This window comes from Dama dama, chromosome 18 (assembly GCF_033118175.1).
Source record: "Dama dama isolate Ldn47 chromosome 18, ASM3311817v1, whole genome shotgun sequence".
Lineage (NCBI taxonomy): Eukaryota > Metazoa > Chordata > Mammalia > Artiodactyla > Cervidae > Dama > Dama dama.
In genome coordinates this window covers 42,146,796-42,171,395 of record NC_083698.1, presented here as the reverse complement: position 1 = coordinate 42,171,395, position 24,600 = coordinate 42,146,796, and the positions used below count along the sequence as shown (strand labels likewise).

At 41.2% G+C, this 24,600-nt stretch overlaps 1 protein-coding gene across 6 annotated transcripts in view; it reads left to right on the top strand.

Moving 5' to 3' along the window:
• The window catches only part of NAPEPLD (N-acyl phosphatidylethanolamine phospholipase D), a 53,414-nt gene that overhangs the window by 6,717 nt on the left and 22,097 nt on the right, over positions 1-24,600 (top strand). For all 6 annotated transcript variants that reach the window (XM_061165176.1, XM_061165175.1, XM_061165179.1 and 3 more), the window contains one exon: positions 22,942-23,248. In XM_061165176.1, the coding sequence (XP_061021159.1) occupies positions 22,958-23,248 (291 nt within the window). In that variant the 5' untranslated portion in view covers positions 22,942-22,957. The remainder of the gene's footprint in view (positions 1-22,941; positions 23,249-24,600) is intronic.

Genomic DNA, 24,600 nt, shown 5'->3' with positions numbered 1-24,600 from the left:
CTAAGATCATGGCATCTGGTCCCATCACTTCATGGGAAATAGATGGGGAAACAGTGTCAGACTTTATTTTTTGGGGGGCTCCAAAATCACTGCAGATGGTGATTGCAGCCATGAAATTAAAAGACGCTTACTCCTTGGAAGGAAAGTTATGACCAACCTAGATAGCATATTAAAAAGCAGAGACATTACTCTGCCAACAAAGGTCCATCTAGTCAAGGCCAAGGTTTTTCCAACGGTCCTGTATGGATGTGAGAGTTGGACTGTGAAGAAAGCTGAGTGCCGAAGAATTGATGCTTTTGAACTGTGGTGTTGGAGAAGACTCTTGAGAGTCCCTTGGACTGCAAGGAGATCCAACCATTCCTTCCTAAAGGAGATCAGTCCTGGGTGTTCATTGGAAGGACTGATGTTGAAGCTGAAACTCCAGTACTTTGGCCACCTGACGCGAAGAGCTGATTCACTTGAAAAGACCCTGATATTGGGAAAGATTGGGGGGCAGGAGGAGAAGGGGATGACGGAGGATGAGATGGCTGGATGGCATCACCGACTTGATGGACATGAGTTTGAGTAAACTCTGGGAGTTGGTGATGGACAGAGAGGCCTGGCATGCTGCGATTCATGGGGTCGCAAAGAGTCGGACACGACTGAGTGACTGAACTGAACTGAGCATCAATCATACAGTATAACCTGAAAATATTTATCATCCCTTTAACAATACTTCCCATGTGATTTAACATGTCCAGTGAACCAAGGTAACTTAAAAGCTCTTTGGAATGTCTCAGGGGCCCTCTGAAGCATCCCAAAGTTAGCTAGAAGTCAAGTTATTAAGGAAGTTTTGTCGATAAATGTCAAAAGGATTTATAACACTCAGTCAGGTAGGATCATATAAGTTACTGTGAAATAATAGTTATTTACTTAGCCAAAGTTAACAAAAGATTTCAAAGGTAAATATAGAACGCATCAATTAAGAGGTAAACTTAAATCTATAATTAAAAGCAGTTCAACGTTTGAAGAAAGTATGTCCTCTTAATAGAGAGAAAGGCCGAGTTTAAGTTTTTGCACCAGTTTACTTTAAACTCATTTAGGTAAACTTAATTAAATTTATTTTAAACTTAGTCCTACCCATGCACAAAACATTTTTTCAGGGTCCACCTTTCACAACATACCTTTTAACCACTTTCTGTAACAGCCATCTGTAAGTCAGACCTACTTTCTTTTCCCTTTATAAAATGTAATTTTAATTTTTATATCTTCTTTATTAAAAACATACATCTTACTTCTTCCTTATTAGATTAGCAAACATTAATACTAGATATTTAATGTTGAATATTACCCAGTTTATGTGACTCTGAAATTTAGATTAATTTTTCTTATATTTAGAATTGTTTGATTCGTAAGTGCTTACTTTTCTTTAGGCCAATTAAATTAGAACTCATTTACAACTTCAACAATATTATCAGAAATAAAACAAAGGATATACACTGAAACGTACATAAATACAGACAGACAGCGATCTTATAGTTTTCTGTTTGAGATTTAAAATATCTCTTTGACCTCCTTTTTCACTTGCTTGAAGTTCTAACTTGCCTAAGGCTGAGGCCTCAGGCAAAGTTGGCTGTGTATTTCAAGGAAATGGAAAGGGTTAATTTCAAATTTTTCCTTATGAAAGCCTTTTAACAAGCTAGTTGTTTTTAATTTCAAATGCAAAAAGAATTGGTTTTGCAGTTTCCAAAAAGAAAAATTTCTCTCATTCCATTCAGTCAGCAGTCATGCACTCACAATCATTCAGAGGCTATCACAATACTTCCCTTCTCCTGAGTCCTCAGGTTTCCTTAACTGTTGCTTCCTTCCTGGGAGATCCAAGGAGTTGAGCAGTCTCCTCTTCTACCCGTTGGGGTAGGACCTGACCGGGACTGGCTCCAGGACCTGACCTGATCCTATGGCCATTCCTGGTGAGTTGGTCCATCCCTCCAATGAGTCCAGCTGGGGCTCAGCCATCCAGAGAGTCGGAACACGAGTCTGAAAGAAAACGGGGAATACCATCAGGTGGCATGCCTCCTCGTTCATCTCAGGGTTCCTTCGCTCCAGCCCAGCCAAGCCACCAGTCTGGCGGCTCCAGGGGTTGGCATGGTTGGAATCTTGCTGGGGCCTCCAGAAATGTTGCAGAAACCAGTAATCAAGAAACCAAGCACCACACTTAGAGAGTTGGAGAACTGAGGTTTATGATGCTGGTGGGCCCAGGGGAGTTAACATTACAAGCTCTGAGCCCTGAGCAAAGGGTTTACAGAGTTTTTATAGACTATAGTGGGCAACACTAGCTGCTAACAGGCTGGTTTAAACTAAGGGGTTTTGCACTCGCGTGGAAACAGCAGTGAAGATGGGGAGGGGGATGCCTGACCTATACACGGATAGGCATGAATAAGCAGGTTTGCGGGGGCTGGGCAACTGCAAAGAGCAGGACAGGGGTGAGTGAGATAAGCTCCAGTTCCTAGTATTGTAAGTCCCCACTTTCTGAGACTGCGTGACCTACGTGATCCAGACTTTGCAAGGAGCAAACTGTGTTAGAGAGGCAGAAGGAGCAGGAGGTTACGTAAAATTTTAACTTTTCCTCTTCAGTGTTATAGCTTCATAATTTACAAAAACTCTTTCAAGTATTTTTTAAAAATATATTTACATTTAGTTTGGTTTTAGAGACTTACTGAGAGCCCGGGAGATTTGAGTGATTTACCCGAGGATCCTTAGCCCAGCAGCCCTGGCCTTAGGCTCAGTATGTGTATCCACTGCTGCTGCTTGTTAGAAAGGGGTACCACTTGAAGCCAAGGTAAGAGTGGTTTGGATCAGCAAGCTTTGGTCAGCATCACAGCTGTAAGTTGTACCCTTAAAATGGTAGTACCATTATCTATTGGGCACAGGGCCGGCGTCTAGATGGATCAGCATAAATTCAAAAGTGATTGAAAATCAACTCAGTACAAGCCTGCTACCTGGAACAATTCATCTTTCCCCTCTGAGGCAGCAGGTTTTCCTATTTATCTAATTTGGGGGCCTCCCCGGATTAAAAGACAGTGCCATACTGTTTGAACAGTATATGCCTGTAGAGTTCTGTGCGCGTTTGTAATCTGTCTCAGCTAGAAGAATGAAATTGTCAGAATACATACCAAGCTTTCTCATTATTCCGGCACAGTTTATAATGGACAGATGCTTGTTTTGCTTACAAAAGACCCTGATGCAGGAAATACTGGACAACAGCAGTAATTAGTTTTGAAAATTGTTTTCTGTTTTTTGAAGATCCTCCAGATCCTCCAGACTACAAAGGTGTTTGTTTTCAAATTACTTTGTTCATTCTTTAGGCTTGTTCAGAGAGTTCATGGAAAGTACTGCTGTGTATATTGTGCGATTGTATGGTTGAAGTAACTAATAACAAAGAGTTTCTGAGCTCAGAGTTCTATTTAAAACTTGAGGCAAGTTCATCTGTTTATGAGTTAAACTATGTGAAATGTCCCCCATGAGGTGAAATGTGTTACTTGTCTGCCCATGCTGACCACAGGCTATGTTGGTTCTAAGTGTTTCTGAGCATAATTCTGATGAGAATATGGCTAATCAGCTGTCCAGCCTCTTTCACAAGCCAAACCTGGACCCTTAGAGTGCCATGTAACTCTATGGCCTAACTTGTTTCTCCTGTAAAAGAAAGAGGTCACAAGGAATGACTTGGGTCATGGAGTGTTCAAGTTACAAAGGACCTAAGTATATGGCTGGGTTCAACCACTTTTAACCTATAGACCTGGATCCTTGGAGTGCCATGTAACTCTCTGGCCAAACTTGTTTCTTCTGTTAAAGAGGGCAAAAAGGGATGACTTTGGTCATGGAGTGTTCAGGTTACAAAGGACCTTTATATGGCTGGGTCCAACCTCTTTTAACTTATAGATTTCCTGTTTCTACCCCAGAAAGTTTTAAGCCTCTTATGATACCATGGAACTGAAACATCAAAATTAAACTTTTCCACCATTTCACAGAGATGAGGTACAGCCCTCCCTGGCTTATGATGGGGTTGTTGTTGGTGGTGTAATTACTGAGTTGTGTCTGACTCTTGTGACTCCATGGACTGTAGCCCATCAGGCTCCTCTGTCCATGATGGCGTTACGTTCTCATAAACATAAGTTGAAAATATCATCATTTGAAAATCCATTTACTATGCCTGTCGAGCATGATAGCTAAGCCTAGCTGTCTTTAAGCATTCTCTGAACACTTATATTGGGCTTCCCTGGTGGCTCAGATGGTAAAGAATTTGCCTGCAATGCAGGAAATGTGGGTTCGATCCCTGGGTCAGGAAAATCCCCTGGAGAAGGGAATGTCAACCCACTCCAATATCCTTGCGTGAAGAATTCCATGGACAGAGGAGCCTGATGGGCTACAGTCTATTGCATCACAGAGTTGGACACAACTGAATGACTTTCGAGCACTTACATTAGCCCACAGTTAGACAAAGTCATCTGCTGCAAAGCTTATTCTATAATAAAGTGTTGTATATCTTATATAATTTATTGAATACTAGTGAAAGCGAAAAATAGAATGGTTGTAAGAATATGGGTCATTTACCATGGTGATTGCTAGCCAGCAACCCTAGTTATTCTTTGGGAGCTGTGGCTTGCTGCTGCCCATCAAGGCAAGAGAATCTTTTACTCCACCTGTTACTAGCCCAGGAAAAGATCAAAATTTACCGTTCGAAGTAGGATTTCTACTAAATGCATATTGCTTTTGTGCCATTGGTAAAGTGGATAAAACCATAAGTTGGATCATTGTAGGTTAGGCTTCCCTGATGGCTCAGTGGGTAAAGAATCCATCTGTAATGCAGGAGAAACAGGAGATGTGGGTTTGATCTCTGGGTTGGAAAGATCCCCTCGATGAGGGCATGGCAACCCACTCAAGTATTCTTGCCTGGGAAATCCCGTGGACAGAAGAGATTGGTGGGCTGCAGCCCGTGGGGCCGCAGGAGTTGGACATGACTGAGCAAACGGCACACGGGCACACACAAGTCAGGAACCATTTGTGCTCTGACACTGTTGTTTGAAATTTGTTCTTTCCTCATAGAGTGTCTCAGTTTTATATATGTATATAAAATGTCTGTTGTATGTAAACCTGTCTGTGCCTGTCAGAGCCCATTTTTGGACTGGGTGAACGGTAATCCTGGTGAACTTGTTGAATATCACCACAGTGAAGAATCTGACATACACTTGTGATGTTCTCAGCAACATTTTCTTGATTAAGCATGATTATACTGAGCTTTATAATTTCTTTTTTTTTGCTTAGCTGCCCAAATATCTTACAATCATAGTGATTTAGTCATTCAGTCGTGTCTGACTCTTTGTGACCCCATAGACTGTAGCCCTCCAAGCCCCTCTTTCTGTCCATGGGATTCCCCAGGCAAGAAATACTGGAGTGGGTTGCCATTTCCTTCTCCAGAGGATCTTCCTGACAGAGGGATTGAGCCCACGTCTCCTGCACTGCAGGCATACTCTTACTGCTGAGCCACCAGGGAATTACCCTTTTTAATAATGCTCATCTCCAATTTCATATAAACTGTCCACATTCTAATACATTTTGTTGAAGACATAACTATGCATATATACGGTACCCTGAGGCCACAGAGTGATCAGTCTTCAGATTATCCCAGGACTGATGGAGTTCCCAGGATACAGGACTTCCAGTGCTAAAACCGGGAAAGCCCTGGGGTATTGATCCTCTTACCTGAAAGTGTCTCTTCTTGGGATTTAATTAAAAATTCTTCAAGTTGAAAGGATAAAATGCCAGGTAGTTATATACTAGATGAACTCAAAGACATATTTTCAAGGCAAGGGAAATAACTTCAAGGCCTCATATATATTTTCTGTTTATATGACTGAAGTATAGGATTAAATTATTCTTTTCCATGTAACTTTAAACAAAAATAATTTAGCAGTTAAATGAAATAGTTACATCATTTAAAATCTCCATGTAAAGTTAAAAGGGCGGCTATAAGAGAATTGGTATTTATTGTCTACTAAATGCTTTTTTCTTTGGGGTCTGAGAAACATTGCTGAAAGCAAGAAGGGCTAGCCTTGTTTGTGAGACCATGCTGCTGGCTGTGTGCTACTAACTTTAGAACCTAGATATCTGTTCAAGACAAAGTTTTTGGGTTTTTCTTATGCATTCCACATGATTAGTGGAAAGAGCATGGATTATGAAGTCTTATCAACTTGGGTTAGATTTCCAGGTCCAACTGTTACCAGCTTTTTGACTTTATGCAAACTGTTAAATTCTGTGAACCTCTGGTGTGTCACCTGTGACATGAAGATGATATCTATTTGGTGGGAATGTTATGAGGATTAAACGAGATAATGAATGTGTATAAATTGTCTGACACATAGTGCTCAATAAATGATATACTTAGAGCAGTCATGTGTCTCTGTGTACCCGTGTTTGGATTAGGAAGGCTCTGTTTTTTGGATAATTACCTTACATGTTTTCATAGCTTCCCTAAACTTCCAAGTTAAGATCATTGTGTCAGTTCGGCTTAGTTTTGGGAGGTCCAGAGTTGCAAGGCCCAGGCTTGGTACATGGCCTCTGTCTGAAGTCCTAGCTTCTGTGCCATTCCCAGTGAGTTGACATCATACTCATGGCTCAAGATGGCTTGAGGCAGCAGGATGCAGGGAGACTCAAGAATGCCTCCCTTTCCCTTAAAGAGACTCCTGGAGGCACCCCATGAGACTTCTGCTTCTGTTACATCCGCTAAAGTGTCGTCAATATGGCTGGACGGTGTGGAAAGGTGGTCATTAATTGGGGCATCAGTCAGCTCAGCTGTGTCCGACTCTTTGCGACCCCATGGGCTGCAGCACGCCGGGCTTCCCTGTCCATCACTGTTGCCCTAATGGGCCAGGAGCGAGCGAGGAGAAGGAATACAGAACACGAAATCTGATGCACTGGGTCAGGGGACCTGCAGTCTGTTGGACTGAGGTGCAGAGTCCACTCTGAGTACAACTTTTATTCCTATTGCAGACTACAAGATTTTCTCAGATCTTATCTTTGTCAAGACACATGCTGTGTTAATCATGTACTCCTATTAGTGTCATGGACTACACTGCCAAAGTCCAGATCCTTGTGTTTACACAATCATCCTTGTGTTTACCTCAGGCCGTTCCCTTCTGGGCTAGTCCTGGGAACAGTTAGCAAGTGTGTAGGCAGCGTTCATGCCTGGCACCAACCCGATGTTCCAAGGTCCGTGCTTTTATGATCCCAGTCATACTCCCTTCTGGTTCTGGCCTTGGGGTTTGTAACAAGGAGATTATTCTTAAGAAAAACATGAAAGATAATCATTAACGTACTTTCTTAACATATGCTGTTTTTCCAGGTACTATTTCTGTGGAATTTCTCAAGGCTGTGAAAGTACATTATTAGGAATTCCCACTATACATCACTAACTCCCAGAGCCTGCTCAAACTCATGTTCATTGACTTGGTGACGCCATCCAACCATCTCATCCTCTGTCGTCCCCTTCTCCTCCTGCCTTCAATCTTTTCCAGCATCAGGGTCTTTTCCAGTGAGTCAGTTCTTCGCGTCAGGTGGCCAAAGTATTGGAGCTTCAGCATCAGTCCTTCCAATGAATATTCAGGACTGACTTCCTTTAGGATGGACTGATTGGATGTCAGTTCAACCTGACATCCACCTCCTTGCAGTTCAAGGGACTCTCAAGAGTCTTTTCCAACACCACAGTTCAAAAGCATCAATTCTTCGGTCCTCAGCTTTCTTTATAGTCCAACTCTCACATCCATACATATGACTACTGGAAAAACCATAGCTTTGACTAGATGGACCTTTGTTGGCAAAGTAATGTCTCTGCTTTTTAATACGCTGTCTAGGTTGGTCATAGCTTTTCTTCGAGGAACAAGCGTCTTTTAATTTCATGGCTGTAGCCACCATCTGCAGTGATTTTGGAGCCCCCCCCAAAAAAGTCTGTCACTGTTTCCACTGTTTCCCCATCTATTTGCCATGAAGCGATGGGACCAGATGCCATGATCTTCGTTTTTTGAATGTTGAGCTTTAAGTCAACTTTTTCACTCTCCTCTTGCACTTTAATCAGGAGGCTCTTTAGTTCTTCTTCTCAGCTGGGGCGTAGCTACCCTAAGTATAACTGGCATTCTGTTACTGAAGAGAAAATGGGGACTAGATTTTATGGTAGGCATCTTCTGGTCTCTACCTCTTTGTCACCACTTTGCCACCACAGAATGCAGCTACTTAAGTATTCCTTGATAAAGATTTTTCCATTTTTATCTCCATAATTAGTAGTCTTGATGGGAATGCCCCTGGTTGAATTTTGTCTCATTGTACTTTGGTTACTTTTGCTCCTCCTGTGATTTGATTCCCACCAGGTTCTCTGAGAAAAATTAAGTCTATCCCAGTGAAGAGTAATTAGGGTTTAAGCTCCTGGTTCATTTATTCATTCAATAAATATTTATTGAGCACACATCACGCATAGGCTGCTGTGGGTTATTATAGACAATGTTCATTATCACTGAGTGTGTTTCCCTTTTTTTTTTTTGGCTTGGCTTCCTGGGTTCACAGAGTTGAATTTGTGACTCAGCTGGATTGAGTACAAGTCTGTGACCTGTCAACCCTTGTCCCTAGCAGTGTGGTCTCCCCAGTCCTAGCATTGTGTGGCCTTGAGGTTAGGCCACCTTGCTAACTTGGAGTACAAGACTTTGGAGGAAGAACAGGCTTTGTTGTTGGCAACTGCTATGCTAGCATAAATTTGAGGGTGCCAAAGTGTTTTCTTTGAGCTGGAGAACCTAAATGCCCGTGCTAGCTCCTCAACCCTGCCTCCATGGCAGAATCACCCAGAGAGCTTTTAAAAACTAGCTGGGGAACACCTACCTGACATTTTGCTTCAGGAGCCTCCGGTATAGTTTATAAAGCTCCACAGGTAATTCTGATGTGCAGCCAGCAGTGAGAACCACACGTTTGAGGACTTGTACCCAGCTGGCTTGGAAATACTCTAGGGAGGAGTCCCACTTTGCTCTTTATCCATCGTCAGTCATACAAGCAGAGCCCTCCTTGATAACCTGTTTTGACCGCCAGAAGGGGAATGTGGGAGAGCTCAGAGATTTAGTACCTGGATAGGACATGTGAGACAGTGAAATGCTTTAGGGGACACTTAACTAGAGCTGGCCTTGCTTGCCTGTTTTGCTTGTTCCTATTGGGAGATATTTTTCTTTGAGCTGGAGAACCTCAGTAACTGGGGCTCAAGCTCTGGGGAGCGTGCGAGTTGTGGGTGTGGCTGCGATTGTGAGTTTGCTCATTTTTGTTCTCTAGGGACCATAAGGGGAGATGAAGCGGGTGGGGATTGTTATTTTCAGAACCAAGCACTGCCAAAATTTGTGAGAGCCTCCTGGTGAATCTGGAGGAGTAGGTGGGGCCACATGGAGCTGTGGGAGTTCTGGGGAGAATCGTGGTTTCATATTTTTTTAAGAGTTGTATGAATTCTAGGAAGACCGGGGCTTCTCTTCCTCCAATATAAGAACAAAAACAGTCCAGAGTTTATTCCTTTCAAGTTTATTCACACCACTGCCCTCAGCCCCCATCTTTTTAGTGCAGAAATGTCAAAGTGGAATTTTTTCCACTAACCCTTATTGCTAAAGCAGTGTTTAGCATGCAGTAAAACAGTGGCTTAGTTATTGAGGACTTACTGTGTGCCGGACACAGGACTGAAGGATTATGTGCCTTTTGTCCAATAATCCAATGAATAGGCATCAAACAGGGAAACTAGGCTTAGAAAACATGACAAGGGTGCCAAGTTGAGAAGTATTTATTTTTAAAATGTTTTAAGTCTCCTGTGTGTCTTTTCCTGATAATGTGGTTTTTCCTGATAAATGATTTAAAATGTACATTATGGTTTTTTTTTTTTTTTTTTTTTTGGATAATGCTTGTATAATTTACTACATCCTAGTATTCTTAAATATTGAACTAACTCAGGGATCTCAAAATACTTTTGAGCCTCCGGGTTCTCTTAAGGGTGTCTGAAGGCCTTTACTCGGAACCTGTTACACTGACAGGAGATTGGCTGACCAGCGTCTGACTCCAGTACTGCCCTGGGCCTTGCTTCCTGGTAAAAGCCCCCACTGTTGGTTTGGTTTTTGTCATTTACCTTTTTCTCACAAAGGATCAGCAAGAGTGACACCCAGGACAGGATGATGTCTGCCATTCTGCCATGTTCAGTGAATCACGTAACCCTTCTAGTGACCCGCTTGCTTCCCGTCACCCTCTGTCAACATCAGGGCCCTTTAACTTGTCTGCATTCAGGAGCTTAAGAGCCTTTTCAGTCTTACTGGCCCCGGGAATCAAAGGACTTTGTCAGTGTGAACTATTAATACTTGGCATGTAAGGAAAAGTGTTTCTTGCCATTTCGAGATGTAGGGCCCATTGTTCTGGAAGTGCCTTATTCTAAAGATGATTTTTTGTTATTCAAAGCTGATACTTTCTGTAAATGTGGTATGGTTGCTTGTAGGTTTTGTTATTTTTTTGCCCCTGAAGGATTTTGAATGCTTGGAGGTTAGGGGCTTGTATTACCCACTGTACCTAGAGAGTTAGAATTTAAATACAGTAGACAAACTGTGCTTGTTAAATATGACTTTAAAAACGCTTTAACTGGAGGCCCTTAGAAATGATATCTCAAATCTTATTTTAAGGTTGAAAGTCTTAAGGGTTGTTTGATGTATCAGATTCGTCATGAAATGCCTTCTGACGTACTTCTGCTCTGAATGACTCCTGGTCTGCCTAATCAACCTGTGAAACTACACCTTGTCCCTGTGGCTGACTCTGCTGTTCTCGGGTGAAAAATACTTTACTTGAAAGTGAAAGTGCTAGTTGCTCAGTCGTGTCAGACTCTTTGCAACCCCACCAGGCCCCTCTGTTCATGGAATTCTCTAGGCAAGAATACTGGAGTGGGTCACCTTTGCGTTCTCCAGGGGATCTTCCTGACGCAGGTTTGCCACATTGCAGGGAGATTCTGTACCGTCTGAGCCACGAGGGGAGCCCAAATCCCTTGCTCACTTGGTCTAGGGAATGTGGCCAGATCTGAGCTGCTTGAGCTGGAAACTTCCTAGGAGGCTGGGCACTGGAGAGGGGCAGCCCAGGGCTCTTGGCCACTTTAGACAGGGCAGCTCCAGAGTGGCATAAACGGGCTGTTTGGTGCAAAGACTGTTAGAAAAGGGTTGGCTTTTTGCAGGTATGGTCCAGTCCTCTCATTTTACAGATGAAGAAAGTGAGCCTTGATAGTCAGTGACTTTTTAAAGGTTGCAGATTCAGTAGGGCAAATTTGGAACCAGAACTGAAGTCAGAAGTTTTTTAAAAGAGTACACCTTTCCCCTCCTTACCCTTCGTGTCTATCCAGGAGCTATGAATACACATTTCTCGATTCCTTTCCTTATGAGTTATGCTTTAAAAACAGGCAGCTTTCAGCCCAGTTCTCTGTGACAGCCTAGAGGGGTGGGATGGCGTGGGAGATGGGAGGGAGGTTCAGGAGGGAGGGGGCATATGTCTGTACACCCGTGGCTGGTTCATGTTGATGTGTGGCAGAGACCGGCACAATATTGTAAAGCTATTATCTTCTATTAAAAAAAAACACACACAGGCAGTTTTTCTTTTTCCATCATTGATTATGAGACAGGAGAAAGAGAGGCCGTATTTTTCTTTTTAATAACTTTATTTTTGGTAGTGCTGGGCCTTCGTTGCTGTGAGGGCTTCTCTCTAGTTGCGGCAGGCGGGGCCCCCTGTAGTTGTGCTCAGGCCCCATTGGTGTGGAGCATGGGCCCTGGGTGTGCGGGCTTCAGTCGTCCTGGCCCCCAGGCTCTGAAGCACAGGTCAGTAGTTCTGGTATGTGGGCTTAGTTGCCCAAAGCATGTGGGATCTTCTCGAACCTGGGATCAAACCCACGTCTCCTGCATCGGCAGGCATATTCTTTACCACTGAGCCTCCTCAGGGAGGCCTGAGACCACATTTTGACAAGTGTATTTTTGTTGAAACCTAGGATTAAGGAATAGTAAATGAACATTTAAGATCCTCTTAACATATTTAGAGGTCAAAATGTGATACATTTTGAAGTCACACAGGCATTAATTTAGACTTTTTCCTTCTCATCCTTCCCAACCTTTTCAATTAAATAATTCTGTGTATTATTTAGGCATTATTGATTACACAAGAAAGGAATCTGCACTTTTTGTTTGGTATTATTTTCAAGATATTAAGGAGGTGATGACTATATCATTTCATTAAACTTATTTTATGCATGTCTTCTCAGTTTGCTGTAACATGCCACTTTAATTTGCTAATCCCAAGGATTTCTGTTGTAATACTGGAAGTTGTAGTTTTGAATGGGCTTTGGTCTTAAGCTGGCTCTTCATCTTTTTTGTTTTGTTTTGTTTGTAATCCTAATCAAAGCTTTGGTTTCTTATTAACATACAGAAAAACTTTTATCATAGAGGAAGCATCTACAGAGTTTATCTTCGTGACTTAAAATCTATAAATAGCCTGTGAAATGATTTTTAGCTCAACATACTGAATTTTGTCCAATAGTAAAGAATTTTCAAAGCCTTTGGCATTCTATGATCAGGGACATTAGTTATTCTTGACTGCTTTTTAAAAAGAAAACATGTTTTCTAATTCGTGTCCTGCAGAGCCTGATTGTATTTTACATTCATCCTTCTCAAAACTGCCTATTCTGATTTCTGTGTGCTCTTGGTAAATTAGTGTTTCTTTGGGAATTAATTATGTCAAACGACAAAAACAAAACAATTTAGTAACCAGTTTGCAACCCTTTTTTCAAGGGAAAACAGCCCATGGATTGGGGGAGTACAGGGCCTCACAAACAGTGGAGTGCTCCTCCCTGGGGATTTTGGGCAAAAGGGAGTTCTACAGAAGAACTCCTTAGAAGAGGCAGCCTGGAGACAGGATTCAGTTGGTCGAGGAGACTGGTCATTTCCTTATAAAGCCAGCAGGTCCTATTTTCTAGGGTAACGTCAAAAGGTAGTTTAGCTAAATTGGAGGGTTGTGCATGGTGTGTGTTTGGATTCCTTGACAGGTATTTCCCCTAGGTGAAGGCTGACTTGGGTTCAGATTTGTCATGTGGGCCGGGCTGCTGGGTGGCGGGTGGTCCTGATATATATAGCATGTTGTGTATTAAGTCACTTCAGTCGTGTCTGACTCTTTGCGACCCCGTGGACTGTAGCCCGCCAGGCTCCTCTGTACATGAGATTCTCCAAGCAAGAATACTGGAGTGGGTGGCCATGCCTTCTTCCAGGGGATCTTCCCCCACCCAGGGATCAAACCCGCATCTCTTAGGTCTCTGCATTGGCAGGTGGCTTCTTTACCACTAGTGCCGCCTGGGAAGCCGTGTGTGTGTGTGTGTGTGTGTGTGTGTGTACACACATATGTATATATATGTGTGTGTGTATTAACTTTATCATTTGTCAAAGTAATTTTTCTGACTATAATCAGATGAGCACTTTATAAGACAGATTTAAAGTTTCTTTTTTTTTAACACAGACGATAACTAATTTATATAAAGAATAAGGACACTTAAACTTCTTTATTACTTTTTTTACATAAAATTTTTAATGAAAGAAATTTCAGCAATCTGAATTTTGAAATCTGAAATTCTAGGATGTTATCCTTCACCTGAAAAAAAAAAAAAGCAGCTCAGTTGGGTCTTAAGGTTCTATTTGTCATATTTACTCTATTTACTCTTCTGATCACAAATAATAGTAATACTCTTTATATTTGTGTAGCAGTGAGAAAGGTGGTGCTGGTGGTAAAGAACTCGCCTACCAGTGCAGGAGATGTTAGAGACAAGGGTTTGATCCCTGGATCGGGAAGATCCCCTGGAGGAAGAGATGGCAACCCACTCCAGTATTCTTGCCTGGAGAATCCCATGGACAGAGGAACCTGGTGGGGTACAGTCCATAGGGTCACAAAGAGTTGGACACAACTGAAATGACTTAACACAGGAGAAATACTAACCCATGATGTCATAGCTCTTCATTACAGTCCTTTAAGGATGTAGTTAGGTATTATCTTTATTTAGCAGTTAAGTAAGCCCAAGTTTGGGTTTCCCTGTTGAATTAGTAGTAAAGAATTTGCCTGCTAATGCAGGAGATGCGGGCTTGATCCCTGGGACAGAAAGATCCCCTGGAGAAGGAAATGGCAACCTATCCCTGTGTTTGTACCTGGGAAATCCCATGGACGGGATCCTGGAGGGCTATAGTCCATGGGGTCGCAAGAATCAGACACGACAGAAGACTAAACCACTACGACACCCAAGTTGAGAGAGGTTAAATTACTCTCTCCCTAAGCTTAACCTCTAGTTAATGGGAGAACTGAGTCCTGTCCCGATTCCCAACTAATGTACTTTCCACTACTGTGAGGATAAATTGCTCACTGATGTATAGTATATATTATATATACATATATCTAAGTGTAATCATTTATATATATATATATATAAATTCTGACTAATATATTTTTGATACAATAATTGTTACTGAGTTGTATATTAAAAACACTGCAATGTGTGCATGCTCAGTTGTATCCGACTTGTTGCAAGGCTGCCAGGCTCCTCTGTCCATGGAATTTTCCAGGCTAGAATACTGTAGTGGGTTGCCATTTCCTCCTCCAGGGGATCTTGGTAATTAAGTATTAATTTGCTGACCCTCTTTTCCTTTGTGAACAACAGATGGATTTGTGAATAATATTGATAGCTAAGTTTGGAAAAGAAAACTAGAATCCAGAAGCAGATTTCAAGGTAATAAAGCCTCTGTGACAACTGATAAATATAAAATATAAAATTTTTAAGACTGATTTGTTTCCAAAAGGACAGCATAAATTCTATCTAGTAATTATCAACTGCATTCTCTACGCTTCTTGGAAGATTAAATGACAACTTAATAGCAGAAAAACTTTTATTCCTGTGTCTCTAACCAAAGAGAGGTCTGAACTGCTACATTTGGTGAAGACAGGTTGTCCAAGTACGAATATTTTAGTTCAAAAACTGCACACATGGGTAAAACGCTTTCAAAAAACAAGAATGCTTTATTTCAAAAGCAAGTGTTTTATCTTTTCTTTCTTTGACATTTAAGGATTGCCAGCTGCCTGGAATTGAATGTGTTGCTTTATTATTAAAAAAATTAAGGAATAAATAACAGTACAATATGTGTTTGAGATTTCAACATACTCATGAATCACAACATTGGAAATCATCATTCCTAGGTTTGACATTCAATAAATAATAATTGAGTGACTATCCATGACATATCAAAGATGCTAACATTTATCTGGAAAATATTCAGAACTGTATTTTCAGATATCAAAAATAATACTGAATTCACAATTTAATTTTTAAAATTTTTATTTTATATTAGAGTATAGTTGATTTATAATATGTTTTAGGTGTACAGCTAAGTGATTCAGTTATACATGCACATATATCTATTATTTTTCAGATTCTTTTCTGAAATAATATAGGTTATTACAGAATAGTGAGTAGAGTTCCTTATGCTATAAGCTAGGTCCTTGTTGATTATCTATTTTATATATAGTAGTATACATATGTTAATCCCAATCTCCTAATTTATCCCTCCTCCCACCAACTTTTCCCCTTTGGTGACCATAACTTTGTTTTCAAAATCTGTGAGTCTGTTTCTATTTTTTTTTTTCTCCTGTTTCTATTTTGTAAATAAATTCATTTCTGTTGTTCTTTTATATTGTAGCAACATAAGTGATATATGATCTTTGCTCTGACTTCAGTTAGTGATCATCTCTAGTTCTGCCCATGTTGCTGTTAAGTGGCATTATTTCCTTTTTAATGGTTGAGTAGTACTCCATTACTGTATGGAATCTTATGGAATTCCACATCTGTATCCACTCCTCTGCTGATGGACGTGTAGGTTGCTTCCCTGTCCTGGTTATTGTGAGCAGTGCCACAGTGAACACTGGGGTGCCTGCATCCTTTTGAATTATGGTTTTCTTCGGCTGTATGCCCAGAAGTGGGATTGCTGGATCATATGTTCTGTTTTTAGTGTTTTTTTTTGTTTTGTTTTGTTTTTTAATAGATTGTGGAAACTTCATAGATGTATTGAGCAACTTTCAAAGATCATATTTAAAGGAAGAGTTCTTGAAAGGTTCAAAGAATCAAACCCAATTGCACATAATAATATACTTTCTTATGGTTATATCTGAACACACTGATTTTGAAACTGTAGTGCAGATAAAAAACAGTCATCTTCCAGTGCAGTGTTAGGTTTAGTGTCAAAATGGATATGTGAATTAAAAGGCGCCTAAGAAGTACTCAGTATATGTTAGCTGGTTTAAAGTGGTGTTACATTGCAACTGAAGACCACATAGTTCCTGTTGGTTCTTGACAAACTCAAAGCAAGTATTTTAAAGAATTGCAGAAATATTCTGGCAAAATGAAGCCACAGCTTTAGAAAAGGGTCATAAAACTTTGATCAATATAGAGAACAAGCCTTTATTTCTGAAACATTGTAGTTAAACATTGGCCAAAAATTGGCCACGATGAACATAAACTAGACTCTGGCCATATGAGAGAGGATCCACTGGAGTGTGAGGTAAAGGCCAGAACTTTGAGGGAACATTTATTGAAACAAACAGATGAACTGCAAATTATCTTTAAATTTCTGGCTATGGCCAAATTCTACATTTGGGCCCTTTTCCTATTAAAATTGAAAACCATCACTCAAAACTGAATATACAATCTTTTTTGCTTTGTGTGAAAAGTTGAGTCAACTTGTCGGGGACCACTTTTACACTGTTTGGAAAAAGCTGTATTCTTTGCCTGTGTGTGCTCAGTTGTGTCCATCTCTCTGTGACCCTGTGGACTGTAGCCCGTCAGGCTCCTCTGTCCGTAGCATTTTCCAGGCAAGAATACTGGTGCAGGTTGCCAGTTCTTACTCCAGGTATTTCTAGTTTTATAAGGAACCTCTGTACTGTTCTCCATAGTAACGGAACCAATTTACATTCCCACCAATGGTGTAAGAGGGTTCCCTTTTCTCCACACCCTCTCCAGCATATATTGTTTGTAGATTTTTTTTTTTTTTTAGTAATAGCCATTCTGATTGGTGTAAGGTGATACCTCATTTTTTGTAGTTTAGATTTGCATTTCTCAAATAACTAGTGATGTCGGGCATCCTTTCACATGCTTTTTGGCCATCCATGTGCCTTCTTTGGATAAACGTCTATTTAGATATTCTGCCCATTTTTTGGATGGATTATTTATTTATTTTGATATTGAACTGTGTAAACTATTTCTACATTTTGGAGATTAATCCCTTGTTGGTCTCTTCATTTGAAAATATTTTCTCCCACTCTGTGGGTTGTCTTTTCATTTTACTTATGGCCTCCTTTGCTGTGCAAAAGTCCTTAAGTTTAACTAGGTCCCAATGGTTTCTTTTTGTTTTTATTTTTGTTAACTTTAGGAGATTGATCCAGAAAGATAACTGGTGCGATTTATGTCAAAGAGTGTTCTCCCTATATTTTCTTCTGAGTTTTATAGTATGTGGTCTTACATTTAGTTCTTTAATTCATTTTGAGTTTATTATAATTTATGACAATTATATTTGATAACATTTTAACTTTCTAAGTGGCACATAAAACAACTGCTTTACGAATCCATGGTGTCTTAAGTTGGATGAAAATCAGTATAATGTAAAGATCCTCACCAAGTTTTGAGACCCCTTTGTCACAGGCTGTGGACAGTGTACATGTCCTCAGGAATATGCCTCTCTCCTTGTGCCCAGTGTTGGCCCGAAATCAAGGCAGAATTTTCACTTACGGTTGTTAACTTTGGAGACAGATATATAACAAAATATAATTGGGAAGTCTGCTACATTTGAAAAAGGAAACTCCAACCTGGGTATGTTTAGTTAGATATATTTTTTAAGTTTGCAAAGCTGAAAGCTAGTCAGCAGAGCAGGATCCAGTCTCCATTAGTTCTGGTTGCCCTGTTATTTTTTTTTTTCTTTTTTGCCCTGTTATTTTATCTTTGATGTTTACGGATGGCCTTTGAGAGATTGTTCTGTATCTACTACAGAGTGATCACAAGGGTGATGTTTGACGCAGAGCCTTCGCATGACCCAGCGGCTCTGTGTCTCCACAAGCTGACGTTCCCTCGGTCACTGGACCGTCTGTTGACAAAGCTCATCATTGTGCACATTCACCAGATGCACTTCCAGTACTTTTCCTCCAAAGGAACGAGTCCAGGTTGTCACAGTTGAGGCTATGTTCTTCTGGTTCCTTCTGATCATCTCACACTTAGAGTGTATAGTGTGGAACGGTGCATCATAGTAGCAGCATTTTGTGGTGTTTGAGCACCTTTCACGGGCGTACATAATCCTGTGAATTCATTGGTGTCCATGTGCTACCCCCTCCTCTCACCCCAAGGATATTTTAAGAATCATGTGCACAAGCACTGTGATAGCAAGGGGGCCCTGAGGGGGAGTATGATGCATCTGAAGAAACAGATGAAGGGCCTGTGTTTGGAACAGAGGAGAGTGTGGGCAGAGCTAGAAGCACATGTCCTCATGGACCATCGTGCTTACTTTGTCCTCATTCTAAGAACAGAGGACATTCTCTCGAGGTTCCCCTTTACCACATCCCCCGCTTTTAAAAAAAAAAATTTCTTTAAAAAGCTGTCTTCTGAAGTCTGGATTTTGTATGTTTTAGGGACCAGATGGGACCATCTAAGCTCAACATTCAGAAAACTAAGATCATGGCATCTGATCTTAGATGGGTTTTGGTGGAGACCTGCTTCTAAGGATTAATCTGGGTGAAAACCTGAGTTGGGGGGAAAAAATGGGTTCCATGTGAATAGACAACTTTAAAAAAGTTTCTTGTCCAGGAAGAAGAGTCACCAAACCTATTTTTCACTCTCTTTCCGTCTCCAGGCCCCTGGAAGCCTCTTTGCTCTCTCTTTCATCACCCTCAGAGCATCCTGGATCCCAGAGATCCATCTGTCAGTGCTCACCTTGGATCCTTCCTTCCCTGTGATCTCAAACCCTGCCTCAGATTCACTGGGGCACAGATCCAGTTTCTCTTCCACACTTGAAACATCTATTTAATTTCCCCTCATTCCTTTGCTGGGTTATTAGGCTTCCAGTTCTGACTCATCCCATTTTTAACTCCTGGCCTCAACCTGCCCTACAAAGCGGCCAAAGTTGGCCACCATCCAGAGACTCTCAAATCTCAGTGATGCAGCTTCTTTATTGTCTCTTCGAATTAATCTTTCCTTTCTCACTATCACTGTCTCATCATCTTTTGCCTGGTCTGCTATTCTGTCTTTTAGTTCTTCAGTTAAAAACATATGATTATGATAGCTACCTTGAAATTTTGCTGGGGATGTTAGTTTAAATGCAGTGTGTGACTGAGGAAACCAGATCTGAAAGAGACACGTGCATCCCAATGTTCATCGCATCACTGTTTATAATAGCCAGGACATGGAAGCAACCTAGATGCCCATCCGCAGACGAATGGATAAGGAAGCTGTGGTACATATACACCATGGAATATTACTCAGCCGTTAAAAAGAATTCATTTGAATCAGTTCTAATGAGATGGATGAAACTGGAGCCCATTATACAGAGTGAAGTAAGCCAGAAAGATAAAGAACATTATAGCATACTAACACATATATATGGAATTTAGAAAGATGGTAATGATAACCCTATATGCAAAACAGAAAAAGAGACACAGATGTACAGAACAGACTTTTGGACTCTGTGGGAGAAGGCGAGGGTGGGATGCTTCGAGAGAACAGAATCGAAACATGTATATTATCTATAGTGAAACAGATCACCAGCCCAGGTTGGATGCATGAGACAAGTGCTCAGGCCTGGTGCACTGGGAAGACCCAGAGGAATCGGGTGGAGAGGGAGGTGGGAGGGGGGATCGGGATGGGGAATACATGTAAATCCATGGCTGATTCATGTCAATGTATGACAAAACCCACTACAATATTGTAATTAGCCTCCAACTAATAAAAATAAATGAAATAAATAAATAAATAAATAAATGCAGTGTGTGAAATGTAGCATAGAGCCTCACTGTTAGTGACGTTCTGGGTTTCTTCTATTTCCTACTCATTTATGTCCCTGGCTCCAGGTTTTAGCTACTCCCTTTTTGTTTTTATCCTGCTACCAGAGTTGTCGTCCCCAAACATGCCCTATTTAAGTACCTTTAGTGTTTCCCCATTGCCTGAGTGTAGCCAGACCTCCTTAATGTCTCAGCCCCAGGCCCACCCTTTTCATCCCATCCTTACACCCTTGCCACCCCGACTCTCAAAGCCTTTCTTGCATCTGATGTTCCAGGTACATTTGACAACTGGGTGTTGTCTGAAAACCCTGCTTTGAACTTTTTGTGTTTGGTTTTGCATCAGAGTTCTCTTTTCTTTTCTCTCCCCTATCTCTTGATTGTTGAGCCAAAACTTTATTCTATATTTGGTAGAATTATTACATATGTGTGTCTTTATGAATATGAATCTCACAAACTGTCAGTTATCCTGAGGGGTGGGCATGAGGTCAGCTCTGCCACTGGTTAGACATATTATCTTGTCCAGAAGTGACTTAAACTCTCTAAATCTGTGTATTTTCATCTGTTCAATGAAGTAGGGTTTAAATGGATGGTCTTTGTTTCTGCCTGGACCCAAACTTTATTATAACCCTGGTAAAGCTATTCTATAGGAGGAACTGAGATAAATCTCCCAGATCCTTTGTTCTCTAATAGAAGTTAATGACTTTAGATGCTAACTGGATTAGGGAATAAAGAATTAGCAGTTGAGTGAGTAGCAGGCTCTTTATGTATATTATGTCATTTAATCCTTTGAAACCTCACTTGAGATAAGTAGGTATTTAACAAATAAGATAATGGAGGGCTGGAAAGGTTAAGTCACCTGCCCAAGACATAAAGCTGGTTAGGCCTGGTAGCTGTTGGCCTCTCCCACTAGCAGCCATGCCTGAACAGAAATGGGTGCTTCAGCTTTTGTCAGCTGTGGTTTCTTAATACTATTTTTCTCTGGACCATGAAGTGTTTAGTCCAGACAGTTTGGGGGGAAAAGTTTTTGTTGTGTATGTGTTCATCCTGGGGTTTGAGTTATTTCGCTTTCTTCCTGGGTAATATTTCTATTTAAACACCAGTGAAGTCAAATCATAATGCTTGACTCTCTGTTATTTGTGCTTATTTTTCTCAGAAAGCAAATGTTTGTTTAACAGAATAGGAGAGGGATGAAACCCATGGGAGGTGAATGGACAGTCTTACTGCATCATTGCTTACTTTAATGTGTCTGGAATCCTGTATAGCTCAAAAGCAAGGATTTCATGCCTTGAGGTAGGTGGTGTAAGTGGGCATAGGAGCAGTAATGAAAAGGGCAGCAGCAACAGCTCCGGTTTGTTGAGCTGATGAGCCTGATGCGTGCGACTGATGCATGTGAGGATGTGCATACATGTGTTACATTTGCTCTATACATTTTGCATGCATGTTTCTAAGTGCTTTACTTGCATTTGCTTTTTCAATCCTCTCAATAACCCTTTGGAGGCTGGTATTATTATCATCTCCATTTTTTAGATGAAGAAATCAAGGCACAGAGAAGATAGGACACTAGCTTAAATTTATAGAGCAAGGATTCATGCTTGCAATTCTATATCTGAGTTAGTTCAAATTTGTATTGTTAACCTGTTACATTGTTGAAATGTCTCTCAACTAGTGTGTATCTCCTTTTTTGGTGTTTGGACTCAATGAACTTTTTGGAGGGCATTAGTAACAGTTTAGTAACAGACTTTATTTTTTTGTGTGGTGTGGGAGGGCTCCAAAATCACTGCAGATGGTGATTGCAGCCATGAAATAAAAACATGCTTACTCCTTGGAAGGAAAGTTATGACCAACCTAGACAGCATATTAAAAAGCAGACACATTACTTTGCCAACAAAGGTCCGTCTAGTCAAGGCTATGGCTTTTCCAGTGGTCATGTATGGATGTGAGATTTGGACAGTGAAGAAAGCTGAGCGCTGAAGAATTGATACTTCTGAACTGTGGTGTTGGAGAAGACTCTTGAGAGTCCCTTGGACTGCAAGGAGATCCAACCATTCCATCCTAAAGGAGATCAGTCCTGGGTGTTCATTGGAAGGACTGATGTTGAAGCTGAAAGTCCAGTACTTTGGCCACCTCATGCGAAGAGTTGATTCATTGGAAAAGACCCTGATGCTGGGAGGGATTGGGGGCAGGAGGAGAAGGGGACGACAGAGGATGAGATGGCTGGATGGCATCACCGACTCAATGGACGTGTGTTTGGGTGAACTCTGGGAGTTGGTGATGGACAGGGAGGCTGGCGTGCTGCGATTCATGGGGTCACAAAGAGTCGGACACGACTGAGCAACTGAACTGAACTGAGTAACAGTTTGTGTTCAAAGTAAAAATAACTAGGCCTTGTGGGGTTGTAAAGTCATTGGAATTAGTGAAATATCCTGGAAGAACTAAGACAATCCTTCTTATGTGTTATTAACCATGATGTTTTAAAAATGCAGATATGAAAGTATTACAGATTCATGAAGATACTTTATTCTATAGAATGTTATTGAAATGGAAATTTTTCATATGTTTCACTGCTGGTTGGTGAAGTAGCTTTGTTTTGAATTACAGCACATAAGCAATTTTAAAAAGGTTTGGCAGTAATAAGTAAAACAAACACCTTTTCTATTTAGCAAGCGATAATAGTGGATTCTAAAATGACATTTTACAGGAAGAAAGTTTCAGCCTAATAGAGACATAATAGCATGTGTATGTTTTAACTTTTTTGCGTTAAAACTCAGTATATTCTTCTTCCCTCCATTTTTTTTTTTTTGTTGTTGTTGTTGTTGTTTTTAGGTCTTCACCAAAGAACATGGATGAAAATGAAACCAACCAGTCCCTGATGACAAGTAGCCAGTATCCTAAAGAAGCAGTAAGAAAGCGCCAAAATTCACGGAATTCTGGAGGACGTGATTCTTCTAGGTTTTCCAGGAAGACTTTCAAACTGGATTACAGACTAGAAGAAGATGTAACTAAATCAAAGAAAGGGAAGGATGGGAGATTTGTTAACCCTTGGCCAACGTGGAGAAATCCCTCTATTCCAAATGTTCTCAGATGGCTGATAATGGAAAGAGATCACAGCAGTGTTCCATGCTCCAAAGAGGTAGCGTTTGTCTTCTGAGTCCTCTGTATTTGCTCTTTTTAATTATTTTTAATTATTTGTTTATTTGGCTGCGCTGGGTCTTTTTTGCTGTGTGGGCTTTCTCCAGTTGTGTCAAGCTGGTCTACTTTCCAGTTGCACTGCCCAGGCTTCTCGTTGCGGCAGCTTCTCTTGTTGCAGAGCATAGGCTCTGGAGCATTTGGGCTTCAGTAATCACAGCACGGGGGCTCAGTAGTTGCAGCTCCCAGGCTCTAGAACACAGGCTCAGTAGTTGTGTTGCACAGACTTCATTGCTCTGCAGCATGTGGGATCTTCCCAGGCCAGGGATCAAACCCGTGTCTCCTGCGTTGGCAGGCAGATTCTTTACCACTGAGCCACCAGGGAAAGCCCCGTGTATTTGCTCTTAATATATGTATTCCTTAACTTTGCTGTAAATTGTATTGTGACACTCCAGTTAGGTAACTGAGCCCTTTTATATGATGAGGTTCTGGAGAGATGACATGAATGAGGTGCCTTCACATTCATAGTGGAGCAGCGGGGCACGTGTGTGTATAACTAGCTCGGAACTGGTGGCAGCTAGAAGTAGGGACATAATGTCTTAAAAGTGCAGGGAAGGAAGCTGTTGATTCTGACTGCTGGGATTGGAAATGGTTTTACAGAGGAGATGATCTTTGAAGTAGGCCTAGAAAGATAAAAAGTATTTGGCAATGGTTTTCCCAGTGGATGGTGGCATGAAGAAGGTCACAAAAGGTGAGAGTGCATGACGTGTTCCAGAGTGTGCTAGCCCGTGCTTTGGAATATGAATTACAAGGGTTAAGCCTAGAGTGCTTGGCTCTTCATTCTTGGATAAAGCTGCTAAAAATTTAAAAGAAATCATCAAATAACCTTCCACTCCTTTAAAAATGGAGAGTAGGTTCCTGGCCTTGCAATATGCCAGTTATACTTACGATGAAACAAACTCTGGCCTACGGTTTATTAGATGAATGAGATTTCACTTTGGCTGGGAGTGGGTGGCTCCCAATTGCAGTAGGACTTTCCTCTCTTTTCTTAGTTTCTGGCTGCTCTGTTCCTCCTACCCACCTTGTCCTCTGTTTTCCAGCAATGCCTGTCCTGCCAGACACTGTGGGGAGTTGAGAGATAAGGCAGCAGGCGTTGGAAGTGGGTGGGATTGGAAGCGGGAAGTGGGTGGGAAAAAGAGTGGGGACATCCCTGAAGGCTTGATCTGCAGTGAGGCAGGAGCGGGGGATAGGTGGGTGGTGACGACGTTAGATCTTTTAGGTAAGTGTGTCCATTTTTCTTTAAAGGATATGGGATTAAAAAACAAAACACAACCCATATTGTCACTTCAATGCCAA